Source organism: Lineus longissimus, chromosome 5 (assembly GCF_910592395.1).
Source record: "Lineus longissimus chromosome 5, tnLinLong1.2, whole genome shotgun sequence".
NCBI classification, from domain to species: domain Eukaryota; kingdom Metazoa; phylum Nemertea; class Pilidiophora; order Heteronemertea; family Lineidae; genus Lineus; species Lineus longissimus.
Window position 1 is genome coordinate 19,843,545 of NC_088312.1, and position 13,678 is coordinate 19,857,222.

Here is a 13,678-nt window from a genome sequence, read left to right on the forward strand (position 1 = left end):
GTCGCAACCAAGGGTACTCATCAAGGACAGTGTCCTAACCTACCCTGGTCAATTTCTCAATCAAGGACAGTGTCCTAACCTACCCTGGTCAATGTCACAACCAAGGGTAGTCATCCTGGCCAGTGAGACAAACAAAACTTCTGATAACAAAAATTTGTTTATTACAAAATTCCGTGTTCTTATCTAATGCCCATTCTACGGTATTGCGCCACCTCAGTATGACGTTCACTTTGTGTACGAAGACTCGGCGAACCCCTTTCAAGGAGGTCAATAATCTATCACTTACAAAACTTGAGAGCATTCTTAAAAGCACATTAATGTTTACACTCGTCTCAGGCCGATGAGTTCACGTATAAACTTTTCGCTATCACGTATCATGCTTGTCACGGTTTACACGGCGCGTCAACCAAAGAACCTTCGAAGTGAAACGTGAGGGACTTTGTAAGCTTACATGCTGTTATGTACCCTGCACTTAGGTAATTACATGTTCAGCATGCTTGCAGTTCACACATGAAGATAGTGAGAGAGATTCGTACAAACGCACCAGATTTTGACAACTGGGTGACAAAAAACAGATTACATACTTTTGACTTTGAATTACTCTCAATATATCCCCCGTCATAAAACTACCAAACGTTGGCAACAAGAAGCTGAGATCAATACCTTTTGTTTCTATTTAATTTGAACTCATTACCTCAGTTAGTTCTTGCGCAATAGGCATTCTTCAGGTTCATTATTCTTTTGGTGCCGTTGGTCGTTTATCGGACTCTACTCTCCGATAACAGCATGATTATTCCATCAAATGATTGTCTTATTATTCTTAGTTCGTTCCCTTCAACCAAGAGTGCCATGATGGTGCACTTTCGTCTTGACAACACGAGTCATGAGTGGCATATTACTGTCAGGTGATCTGAGAGTTTCATCAACGATCAACGACACTCAAGTATGAAACCTACCCGGGTGTTGACGTCCTTTTCGAAAAATGTAAATGCCTCTTGCGCAAAGACTAGTGCAGGCATTGAGATGAATCGAACTGAAACAAAAGAAGTTTTGAATTCAGCTTCATGTGGCCAAAATGGGGTGATCTTTTAATTGGCATATTCAAAATCAAAAGCATATAATCTTGTTTTTTTCGCCCAGTACCAGGCAGCGGCGAAAGCGGGAAACCGCGCGCGCGGCTTTCACAGGAAGTGATGTCAGTGATTTTGGTGGGCTCGGCGGCATGACCATGGACCAAGATCCTTCTAGTGCTGTACATGTATTATGTCCGTGGTAATATGCACGTAATACTGACCACAGAGAGCATGTGAAAGCGGCAAAACAGCGACGGGAACCCCACGTAGTGAAATCAAGCGATGAATGATATAGATGCATGTCGAGCTATGGCACGGTGAATAAAATGCGGTGCAGGAGACATATTCAAGGGTGTCTCAAAAGATCTGGTGCTTTTTCATCCTGGCTGCCTTCACCTTGAAGTCCTCGATACTGACATAAAAGGCCTTCATTCTCTCCTGAAGAACGGCAGACTCGCTCGCCTCCATATCCTTTCGTTTCTTGATTGAATCACTCCTCTTCCTTTTCGTTATGGCTACGCTCGCGAAATCAATATGATTTTGCGACTTCAAGTCTTTATAGGACTGCAGGCCCTGTCCTTCGTCGGCGCGGCTCTGCGATCGAGGAGCAGGGCACGCCGTTCGCGGTCGCCTTGGATAAGCTGCAGTCTGCGGCCTACTGGGATTCTGAGGAGGCGGGTGCACCGCGTGAGGGTGAGGGGTGTTCTTTCGTTTCTCAGGTTTATAGTCCGCGTTAGGATCTCCAAACCCACCTCTCGGCCGAGTATTGGATTCAGCAGTTTTTGGTCGAATGAAGCCAAGAAAGTTTGAGTAATGCAGCGGTTCCTCTACAAGTTCCGTAGCTGCAACTGAAGTATGGGATTCCGGAATATTGGCCTCGACCGTTGCGACGATCGCATCTTCGATCAAACAGTCTATCTTCGGGTTATGTTCATTTTCATGTTCATGGTCCGTTTCTTGTGTTGGTTCCACTGCCGTTTCGGTCGGCAGGACAATACAAGTCGCAAGAGCAGTCTTTGGCCTCGGGTGTCGCGGCCTCGGGGTCTTCGGCCGGCTTGACTTCCGCATTGGTATGACCGGGATAGGAGTCCCATCTTCGTTCACTAAGCTGCTGTAAGAACGTGGATCGTCCGGGTCAAAAACAGCTGCAACTGGTCGCTCCTTGATTATCTTACTATTCTTGGTATTCCGATTCTTCGGTGGCTCGATAACTCGCCAACCCTTCGGCCTGACGGAATCTCCATCAGATGCGTTTTTCGCCTGGACGAATTTCGCCTGATTGAAAACAACTTGCGCATCCTCCTTCGCCTGTTTGATTTGAAAATCTCTGTCAGCGCGTAGCCGCAACTGCTTCATTTGGAGGGCGTTGATCTTTGCTTGAAGATCTTCCGACATTCGATCATTTTCAATGTGTTTCTCGGCAATCATGCTCCCAGCGAGGGCAGACTTTGCTCTCCGCGGCGGTGTCGAAAACATCGTGGTTGCTTCACTAAAGAACTTTCTGGTGATCCTTGTCTTCGAAATTCTCATAAGTGGTTCATGTAAGCACCAGCTGCGTCATGTTTTCACTGAGGTTGACACACAAGCGAATTTTTTGGTCTTCTTGTGGCATCCTTGCATCTGAAAGACGTCAAAAAAGATAATAATTTCGTGACATGTAACAAGATTTATACCAGCATCGCTCGGGTGGAGCTGTCATGATCGCTCAAAACCTCGGCTGCTGCCGCCTCTTCGCCGGTGGTGTTTGGTGAGACACCGAACACATCCAGTTCGGCATCAGTTCCTTTAACGACCAAGACATGGTGTCATTAGTGTATTCATGCAATGCCTTCCTCAGATTGCGTGCAGTGCCTCGCTTGGTGTGCGTACAGTGCCTCGCTCGGTGTGCGTACAGTGCTTCGTTCGGTGTGTGCGTACTGTGCCTCGCTCGGTGTGCGTACAGTGCCTCGCTCGGTGTGCGGTTGGCATGGACGTCGTTTTGTTAGGTATTTCCATTTTCTGAATATGCTAACAAATATCAAAGGAGAGGGGATGTGATCAACAAATACACAACATAAAAAACAAAACAAGCGATACCTTTCTGAACTAATGCACTGTAGACTATGCGTAAATGATATCCCTTCTATACCCTTGTCCGTCATCACAATCATGCCGTTTGTCCGTAAATGTCTGTCGAAATCTGCCCTTATAGAAACAGGGCCTTGCCATGTGGCCTTTAGTACTCACTCACTGGCCCCCAGAGACAGACCGTTTCTGCGTTCAATGGTTTCGTACCTAACATGTTCAATAAACACAAATTTTCTCAAATGTTTCGGCAAATTGTTCTATGCTGGCGCAAAATAACAACAATTTTCTCGTCACGTATGTCAACTCCCCTAACTATTATAGCCAGGTCGTAAACCCGATAACCTGTAGAACCATAATCATGGAAAGTGTTGCCGTTGGACCAATAAATTGGACATCTTGCATGGACTTTGATTTAAAGTGTACTTGGCCCATCAGGCATTTATAAAAGTCAATTTTGGCAGGCTGTAAAAAAACTTTGAAGCTGGCGTTTGCTTTAAAACGGAGCATTTGTAATGGCTATGTTCAGCCGATCGAAGAATCTTTCAAGTTCCAGTTGTGCGGAATTGGCTTCGGTCAACGCCTGACCCGAGAGAGCTTTGTCCTAGCGCGCGCCTTTTGGAACAGGTGGTGGCTTTGATGTTGAAACCATATGTCCCCTAGTTGCCCGACTCTTTATTTGAAAGACTCTGTCGATACTTACCAGTCTACATCATTTCCAAAATCCAACAAAACAGAGTGATAAGTATTTTCACTATCGCATCCTCGTATACACCAGTCTTTTCAGTGTGACTCTCCTTCTCGTAAACATGAATTTATAGTCAGGTACATACAAGAATAAAACAGGACTGACTCGCATGATGAAAATATTGGAAATCACGCCCAAGTCAAATTATGCCGTACACACGAATCAGTGAATACAACGGGCCAATCGACCATCTTCACTATACACACTCATGAAAAGCTTCTTTCTCTCAAAATCAACAGAAGACACATATCGAGATATGCCATTATTTCTTATAAGAATATTTGAACGGGTACCTTGTATAGTTTTACCCGCATGAAATAAATGTCAAGAGATTGTCACAATGGCAAAATGATATGACCCGCGCACTCCATTCCAACTGACTGATCACAACATTATGCTACGTTTACCTTTCTCAATTGGATCTCACCTAATTCGAAGTTTTTCAGTGTCGGATTTAATGAGGTAGTTTTTGGATATGTTAAAGGGTATTTATATATGAATACTTTATCAAGATATAAAAACGGGGTATTTTACTATAAGCTGCATGCTATATCAAACTATTGTTAAGAAAAAAACACGATTGACGCAGTAAGCTGCTAGTTTATCGTGATAGAGATGATATAATCTGCAGGATATAGTGATAGAGATGATATAATATGTGATACAAAAACGATGTTAAACTTTTGAGTTGGAATATCTACAAAGGACCTTTAATTGCTTGAATACAAGCAAGGCGTTCTCAAGTCTGGTAGTAATTTGCTTTTTGAAGGATGCTTATGAGATTTTTTTGTTGGACGGACCACTTTTATGGACGGACGGTTTTCCGATGCCATGCAGGTGCACGAGTTTTCGCTATCCCGTCCGAGAACCAGTCCACCGAGAATGGTTCTCCTTCCCAACCACGTTTTCAGAATGATACAAAAAGGGTTTTGCATTCGCGACTCTGATCCAATAGTGACAGCCGGGTTATCATGTTTTGAAATCAGGTTTTTGCGTTGTCAACATGACTTCTCGTTAATTTCGTTTTTCTGCAGAACTCCAAAAATTCTGGCCCACTAAAGCTGAGACCAATTTGCATCAGGGTTTTGTTAGCACAGAAAATGTCCGAGTGAGATCATACGGGGACGGGATCGTAGGGCGGCTTTAAATGTGACTGCGACATATTCATATTGCTGATTATATGCAATAATTCAATTGGTGCTAAACGTTTCTACTATTATATGCCGGTACAGCAAGATAGCAAGACATATTTCGAAGTAAATTACATGTACTTGGCACAAACATGACAAAAGTCCGTCACCGAATTCCAACAGTTCGTGCGAAGACGCCCGCTATCTCATTGTATTGAACCCTGCGGTGACTTTGTGGTCGGAGCTGTTACAGCCAAATAAGACTTCTTGTAACCCAGCGTGATATTTCTTTGGGAAACATATCTCTCACTAAAAATGGGTGTTAGAGAGGTATGTTTTATTTCTTGTTTGAACCTCACTGAATGATATCGGTGAATGAATTATTACATATCTTGTAAAAATACTTCTTTCTCGTATTCTGTGATAACGGTTATTGATAGAGCTTCATGTATAGTAGCCTCATCGGGAATCATTATCATGGTGAAAGGCCCTATACACAGGCCTCATTCAGAGTCTTTTTTACATAGTAGTTTATTAGCTATAAAATTCCGAGTCACATGCATCATTCGGATTGAAATCATGCCAATTTGTTAATATGATCATTAAAGATTATAACGCCTACAGCCGCGTCGATGAATAGGGGGATTTTCCGATGAACAAAGCATCGCATGGTCTTGATATAACCAGAGTCTAAAATTTATTTGAAAGACTATCTATTTGTCGTAATAGATTTCTGATATCATGTGATAGCTGGTTTCTATAACCATGCACATTCATTCATTGACCAATACGCTTAGACTCAGAAGGACACGTACTCCAGGGGGCAATATGCAGGTTTCGCAACCCCTACGACGAAGTACGACGGTCTGTCGCGACATCAACTCCAATCAAATTTATTTTTTGACACTCTTCATCATCTTCTTTACTCGGCTAGGAATCGAGGAATTAAAAAAAGAGCGATGAAATACATCTACATTCTTCGGACTACGGCGTTCTTAGCTCTCGGAACGGTTACGAAACCTACTTAAATTGTGCAACGTTGGCAGCAACCAACTCCAGTTATATGATTATATGCTGTCTCCTCTTTCGACGTCCGATGATTTTCACGAACCTCATAATCATACACCCAAACAAAGCAATGACGTGCGCCATTGAAATCGATCCCTGCGTGCAAAGTGCGAATCAGTGTTCGCCAATCAATATTATAAATGTGAGAACAGGGTTTTACACTACGAAAAATATTACCATGACCGTCGGACAAATTCGTATCATCTACCATTGTCTATATCCAAATTGAACATGTTGAATGACATCAAACGACCATGTATACTATGGGGTCTGCGGTGAATATTCCAAAACGCGTAACGCTCTTAAATTGGTTAAACTAGAGTAAACAATTTAAAAAGAAGCTCATCATAGATGTCATTGTTATTTTTAAACTTTATAAGACGCCTCCTTTAAATTCGGTTTTAGACTATTTGAGGGTACCATGTACCAAGCAACTTACCTTATTCATGTGTAAGTATTGCCAGTGCCTGTAGGTCACTTCAAGAGCTGAACGAGAATTTCTCTGTCACATCTCAGTCGGTGCTGTATGGACATTGATAAATAGCTCTCGGTGAGAGTCCGCTATGAACGCAGGTTTTCAATATATTTTGATTCATATGGAGAATTTACTAATGATGGGTTTCTCGAAAGGCTAATAAATGACCAATTGAGAACCATCGATAGGGAAAAGTAGACCGGAACACGGCAGTGGCAATGACGAATGTTCTTCGGGCCCATGCTTGATGTTCTTAGGGTGATGGAAATCTACATCTTAAAAAGCTACACTCGTGGGAATAGAGGTTTTTGAGCAAATCCAAAACCTTTTTGGGGTTTTTCATTCGTCCTCAGCTGAAATATTGAAAATCATATTGAAATCCTACCTCGTACACAAAATAGGCCTATATGAAATATGGAGAGGCGGAGTATATCATATATTGAAAACAACCGGTACCAGAATATAAATTATGCCCTGAAATGATAGGTATTGCATTGGACCATTAGCGCACGTGGACAACCACTTCGACAGATCATTAATAATACATTCTTTGGTCGGTATATGAAATGCTACTCTATCAAAAAGATCATTATTAATGACTGAATTCTCTAATAGAAGTTCGTGTTCAAAACCGTTCATTCATGCTTTCTTGGGCACGAAGCCCCGTTATTTGGCAGAGCTTTGAAAATCATGGACCGAACGGTAGGGCCCTTGAGAACTCGTGATCATGAGCGCTTTTGAAATGAACTGTGTTTCTTTCTTCCTTTTCCGTATCTTTCTGCGTTCGATATCAGTTGGTAGTTATTTTGTCTCATCTTCAGCACCACAATGACAACGAATTACGCTGACATAAAGAGTCTTAAGATTGCAGACAGATACGAATTGTGTGAAATTCTGCATTTGCCAACAAGTCGAGTCGATTCTGTGCACTTCCGAACTGAAACCAATGGTCATAGTATTACAGTCACGTTAATCAATGCACGTTAATGAAGGCAATTGATTAGACCATGTAAAAAAGAGCGAAAACCCATTTTTCTCGGATGCTGGAATAATTATCTATAAATAGAATGATTATATATGTACATGTTGATGTGCTTATTTCTGAAAACAGATGTATAAAATATCTCCCTATGACGTCATTCGAAGTCTAGTTATCTAATTACATGTATCTATTAGTATGTTACGTCACTGACGCGTTCATCAGTTGCATCGTGTGGCGATGATAGGTTCTAATTAACGTGTTAATAGTAACAGCATGGTTGGCAGAAATAGGAACATGAAATTAACCACATTTGTCATGACAATGTTGCTATGTGTTTTACTTGTGACGACAAGGATTGGCGAACAATAAAGTGTCCGGCAATAATGTCTCTAATCATGCTTGTCACATGCAGTTTGGACAAAGGATGACAAGAGTTCACATTTGACAACTATTTACGACGAGGGCTGTGTTCTATATCTGGATTTCTGTGATTTTAAAAACCAACAAGGTGTGTAGGTTTTTTCCTTTACTTTTCACCTTATTCTCAGGTCATTTTTCGTACCAGTTCCCTACTTGTACGCATGCTTCTCCAAAAAGAGTTTGTTGGCAACAGTTAAATAAAATGGGCTGCAATTTCAAATGATCTTTTTTGGGAACATCAACTCATTTGTCTTCCAAGACGGGCCTTGTGGTATCTGAATATAACCAGATATGCTCTGTCATATTAATTTTGTTATATGAGTACTGTATTTTCCCTTTTCAAAGACATGTTCTAAATCAATATACTTGATTAACATCTTGCATCCCTGACTCTCTATAAACGTTGGTATCCAAGAATCATCGATATCAGTCAATCGTGGGTACATGTATTAGAATGAAAATACCATCGGCATCCCGGGCGAAGCAAACGTTTTCAATGCTATCACAATATCTCGAGATACAGGTCATTTTTTAGATGTAGAGCAACTTGCTCTAGTGCTTTTGAGCCAATGGAAAAATATCAAAATATCTTTTCAGAATTTCCCAATGATATGACTTAATGACGCGACAAGGCAGTTTGTTGTCCCTCATTCGCAAGATGTCAACTAGGGCCGTCTTCCTCATCTTGATCATTCATGTAGTCACTTTCCAAACACTCAAAACAGGTTAGTCATGCAAGAAGGCCCCTAATGTCGGTTTGAAAATGGAACGTCTCTTCCTGTGAGTTTTAAACGCTGACCATTGGCTTGCCAGTCGTCACAGCAACGACTGCTCTCTGCATTAATCCGCCGCGTCATCTGTACCGCCGGAGCAACAGTCAATTGCATGCATTGTCTCTTCAGCTATCATCATCGCATCTGTAAGTTGACCAGAGTAATACTAGTAATTGATACTTTTCGATCATAAATGAGATATTTCTAGAATAACCTGCTTTGTTCGTTTCAGCGACTGGGAGCGTCGTAAGAGCAGCCGAACCCGGCGACATCGACGGACACCTCGTCATCAGCGACAGGAGAGCTGTTATCAGTGATGAAGCGTCGCCAGAGAAAAGAAAGAGTATGTTTTTGCGACTTAACGATCTCATGTCTTACTTGGACCAAGGATTCGGCGTAAGTCTTTACTTCAGCTCTTCCCGCTTACCTACGGCGCATCTGGGCTCAGCTTGGGCTCTTGGGCGGTCCGCCGCAGTTTTGGTGTCGAAGTCTTCCGTGACGCCTAGCCAAACTGGTGTTTGCACCCTCGCCATGCCATGCTTATCATTGGAAAATTTTCAGATGTCTAGAAATGAGGATTCCTTTAAAAAATCCCACAAATTTTTGTCTAATTCCACTTTTTTTGCGAAAGCCAACACAATTCACGGCAGGTGACATGAGTCAAAAGGCAACAGCCAATCAGCGAGCAGCCGAAGAGATTTGAATAACTTTTTTCGCTGTTTTGTTATTGATTTTTTTTCTTTATTTTTATTTAGGACCGCGAAAAGGTCTCGCTGTCTTCCTTTAGTCAGACACCGAAGGAGAAGCCCAAACCAAGTCGCCCACAGGTGGCGTCCTACAACCCAGTCGCCTCAAGAAGGCCATTGTTGTCTAAAGTCGAGCGTGAAGTCACCGAGAGCACTGAGACAAACAGCGGCAGCGGCCACCTTTACAAGCAGGTGTGCAAGAGTGAGGAGAACTTTGTATCTGTTGAGACGGCAACGAACGTAAATGGTGTGACGGTGATGCTGCTGCCCGATACAAAGATATGGGAGACCACGTGTAGGAACGCCGATGTCCAGTGCTCAGGTTTGTGACGATTTTTTTTTCTTTCCAGCTATTAGCACTGCAGATTCTTGAAGAAAAGTCAATCAGTTGGTTTGATCTAAGGTTTTCTGCTTTGGTCACTGCCGCGGCAACGGGAAGGACGTGAAAGTATAGTCCTTTACAGCCCGGTTCCCTACCCGGACACGAGTTTTTTCCCTGAACCTTCCAGCAAGCATACATTGTACACAAACTTTTGACCAATCAGAATCTATAATGGCCATGACGTCAGAAGTCTTGGGAGTAGGAGCGCGTGTGAGAAAGCGGTGTTCAATCCAGAGATCGTTAGTTCGAATCCTACCAAAGAATCCTTCATGGGCATTACTCTCTTACTTATACAGTCATATTGTTCATTCATCTTTTCGTTTCGACCTTTTCAGGCATCCGGCGTTCCCGATGCGTGCAGCGACGCGGCTGGGTGCAGGTACTTGCTCGGGAGAAGAGCCTGGAACGCTGGGACTACCAATGGATCTTGTCTAAGACAGGGTGTATGTGTACCGTACAAATTGACAGGGAATTCTGGGGATAACTACCGGACAACTCAATTTTGACTCTCATACTTGACCGGGAAGATTTCGCTGCTTGTGGACTTCGTTGTGAATACTTAGTAGGGCCTAGCCAGAAAAGCACCAAGAAGTTACTAATAACTCCTTGCAAATCTGGAGAGTGTCAATCAAGTTAACCTGGAGAGGAGAATAAACTTGGTAACTTGGTAATTTCCAATAGATTACATTGATTTCTGTAAAGTCGGCACTGCCCTGTCCGCCCGCCGATGATCTACGTCACTGCAATGATTATAGGTACACGTAGTTGTTTTTTAATGTCTGTCTTTTTGGACTGTGCAAAAGCAGTACAGAGGAGAACGTGTCAATGCGCTGCCTCAATGTACACAAATGCATACAAAATACTTTTCGTAACTATTGTGATCTATTGGGGACTTAATTAGAAATTTTAAACTAAAAACCAAACTTTGGAGATATCGACCAAGCAGTTTTCTCACAGTGACCCAAAAGGACAGTCGTAACTTTTAAGTGTAACATAAAATTGTAACATTCAAATAAACCTCTCCATTGAGTTCTCATTTCTGCATGACTCAAGACATTCATGTGTTTATTTGTCTTTTTCATCGCGCTTTTGGATAAGGTGGTATGAGAAATGCACAGTATAGGCCCTAGACTATTTCCCGGGAGTTTTCATACGAGGAGCCAATTCAAGAGCGGTTTGTAAGATGCCTCCCTATTTTATTCCTGTGGCGAACACCATGACCCAGAATTCGATTCGGCCAATTGCAAAAGTTGGAGGAGAATCCATAACAAGCTGGAATGAGATAGGTACAGTGGACTATTTCATGTGAGTAGCAGATAAGAGAGCGGTTGATAAACTGCCTCCTATTTTCCTATGGCCAGATCCCATGGTGACGGGAATCCCTGGCAGGAATCCCATGAAGGCAGGAATCCCACACATGGTGGCGGGAATCCCATGGTGACGGGAATCCCATTAAACACTTTTTATTAAATCATAATACTTTCACTCTTAAATATCTTAGTGGTTCGATTTATTTACAACAAAATTAGTTTTCGATAACACAGAACTTCGAGCTGGCGGAAACTCATATTCTCGCGGAGTGAAGATGTGGTGTCATTACAGAGCCCCTATTAGTGTTTTATAAACATCGACACATCAAACACAGTGTTGTTAGTGAGTTGCACATCTGAATTTGTACTGAACATGTGAAATAACGAATGGAAAGTTTCACAATCTGAGTTGTCGTTTAAACCTTTCATCATAAGGGCTCGTTCAGAACCCCGGTCGAATTTCCTGACCCCGGTGTAAAAGGAATGGACATCCTATAGCAACAACATGTGGGAACAGGTGGCGCTCACCAATGTAGCAATTTGAAATGTTCCCCTGAAAAAGTACCCTCATTCAGTAAAGCAAAGTTGGTGTTAGGTTATAAGATATTGTTCTTCTAAGACCCATGGCCTTTGATAAATCAGAGATTAAAAACGCATTAAAGCAATCATTCATCCCTGGAACACTCTCTTCTGAGGGCATTTAAAACTGTAACACCTATTCATCGTGATTTATCAACTCTTTATTGGTCCAGAGTTATTTTTAGTCTCCATCATGATGGTCTTGCCAAGTGGGTAGGAGGAGGACATGCGGCTTAATACGGGACATCGATGGGAGGATGCCGGGGTCAGTCGCCGACGGGAAGGGAGTTGGTCCAGGACCCTGAAGATGAAACAAGACATATCGCTCTTGAGTGAGTGTCTCAGAAGCTTCATCCCATTTCTATGGAGAGTTTGGTTCAAAACTTATTTTAGAGCGGTCACACTCGTTTTTAACTGGAAGCTTACAAGAAGATTTGGGAGAGAAGAAGCTCAAATCATTCTTTCTTAAATCATATTCCCTAACGATCATTCCCCACCATGGTGTTTTGCTGCGCGTTTTTACGTGCCGGGCCTGTGTTTTTGCACAAACAGCTCTGGTGAGTCGGTCCGCAGATGCTCTTGTTTTACGGGTTTCTTTTGCTTTCATGGGATACACGACCATATGCACCAGCTTCAATAGCATCCCGCGAAGTTACTATTTATAGCTCACAAGGTCATTTGCATGAGATATTGATGACGTTTTAGTCACGTGACAGTCGGACATCGACACTTATTTCTACGCATTTGAGCTTATTTCAAAGTCTATTATCTTTGACCCTGCATTGTTTTTAGCATGAATGATACCATAGAGTCAGAGAGAGAAATATTCAGAACAATTATTCAGTATTTCCAACACTCGAACATGTGCAAGATTGAATCCAACTGCCCTAGTTAGAAAGCCTGAATCCATTACGAAACCGCATGTTTATCCGACATTGCCTGTAATTCAGCGATGGGGAAATAGAGGGCAGCAGCTGCAGTGACGTCATCTTCGCAGAATGCTATTGGATCTTCGCTGTATTTCTCATTCAAATGGCGTGATATACACGGATGAAAGGTCAAACACTTTCTACGTGCATGTAGGGCCTATATACCTGTTTAAACTGTTTATTGCTTTATGGTACTGCCACCACTGAAATAATGGAATCTCCGCATGATAATGAGTCACCCTGTAAATAACGGTCGCTATGGCGCTGAAGTGGAGAAGCCTAATTCAATTCGATTCCGCCTAGTGGCGCTGAAGAGACAAACTCTCCCCAGTGCCGAAATTAAAAAATTTCAGACACTGGAATTGATCAATTGCCGCCATCATGGATATGTCAGCATGGTTTTGACAATCCTACGTCATAAACTGTGTCGCCAGTTCAGACCGTAAATCTTATTCAGGCCGAATTAGTGCATGCCACTTTTTCTCATAAAACGTTTTATTTTATTAATAAATAACAAAATAGGATCTTTATAGATAACATTTGACATTTACTAGTGGCTTTTAAGATGATTGCACGGAGAACTACAAATGCAGCGTAGGGCATTGCGGGCTTTGTGGTGACGCGATAGCCTCACAGCAATAAGATCATGGAGGTATCTATATCATAATACTATAAGGCGGCTCGCTAAAGTGCCATTTGGGGGTCGTGTTTCGTCTCGAAATTTTGCACGTTTGCAGGTGATATGTTATCCTGATGCAACGTCATGTTTATTTTCGGAAATTTACTTCAGCGGAGCAGTAATGAGGGATTTTTAATCAAACACGGTCAATTCTCCTTATCACTCACGGAAGCCAAGCCATTGCTGTTCAGTTATGCAGGGGATTAATGAATCACCTGCACTCCCTGTGGGGTGACTAACACTACCTGTTGAACGGCTGGCTGTAGGGGGATGATTGGAACAGCCTGTACACGTGTTGACCTGCTGAACCAAGGTTAATG

The 13,678-nt window shown here is 42.4% G+C and overlaps 1 protein-coding gene across 2 annotated transcripts; it reads right to left on the reverse strand.

Annotated features, from left to right (window-relative positions):
* Positions 1-787: 787 nt before the first annotated feature.
* Positions 788-6,609, reverse strand: LOC135488242 (uncharacterized). Of its 2 annotated transcripts, none has more exons than XM_064772766.1 (2): positions 6,523-6,609; positions 788-2,693 (listed from the first exon to the last, which is right to left on the reverse strand). In XM_064772766.1, the coding sequence occupies exon 2, from the start codon at positions 2,601-2,603 to the stop codon at positions 1,431-1,433; it is 1,173 nt and encodes a 390-aa protein (XP_064628836.1). In that variant the 5' UTR covers positions 2,604-2,693; positions 6,523-6,609; the 3' UTR covers positions 788-1,430. The 2 variants fall into 2 exon arrangements, with proteins under 2 accessions (XP_064628836.1, XP_064628837.1); XM_064772767.1 differs by lacking the exon at positions 6,523-6,609 and adding an exon at positions 3,841-4,133.
* Positions 6,610-13,678: the final 7,069 nt, after the last annotated feature.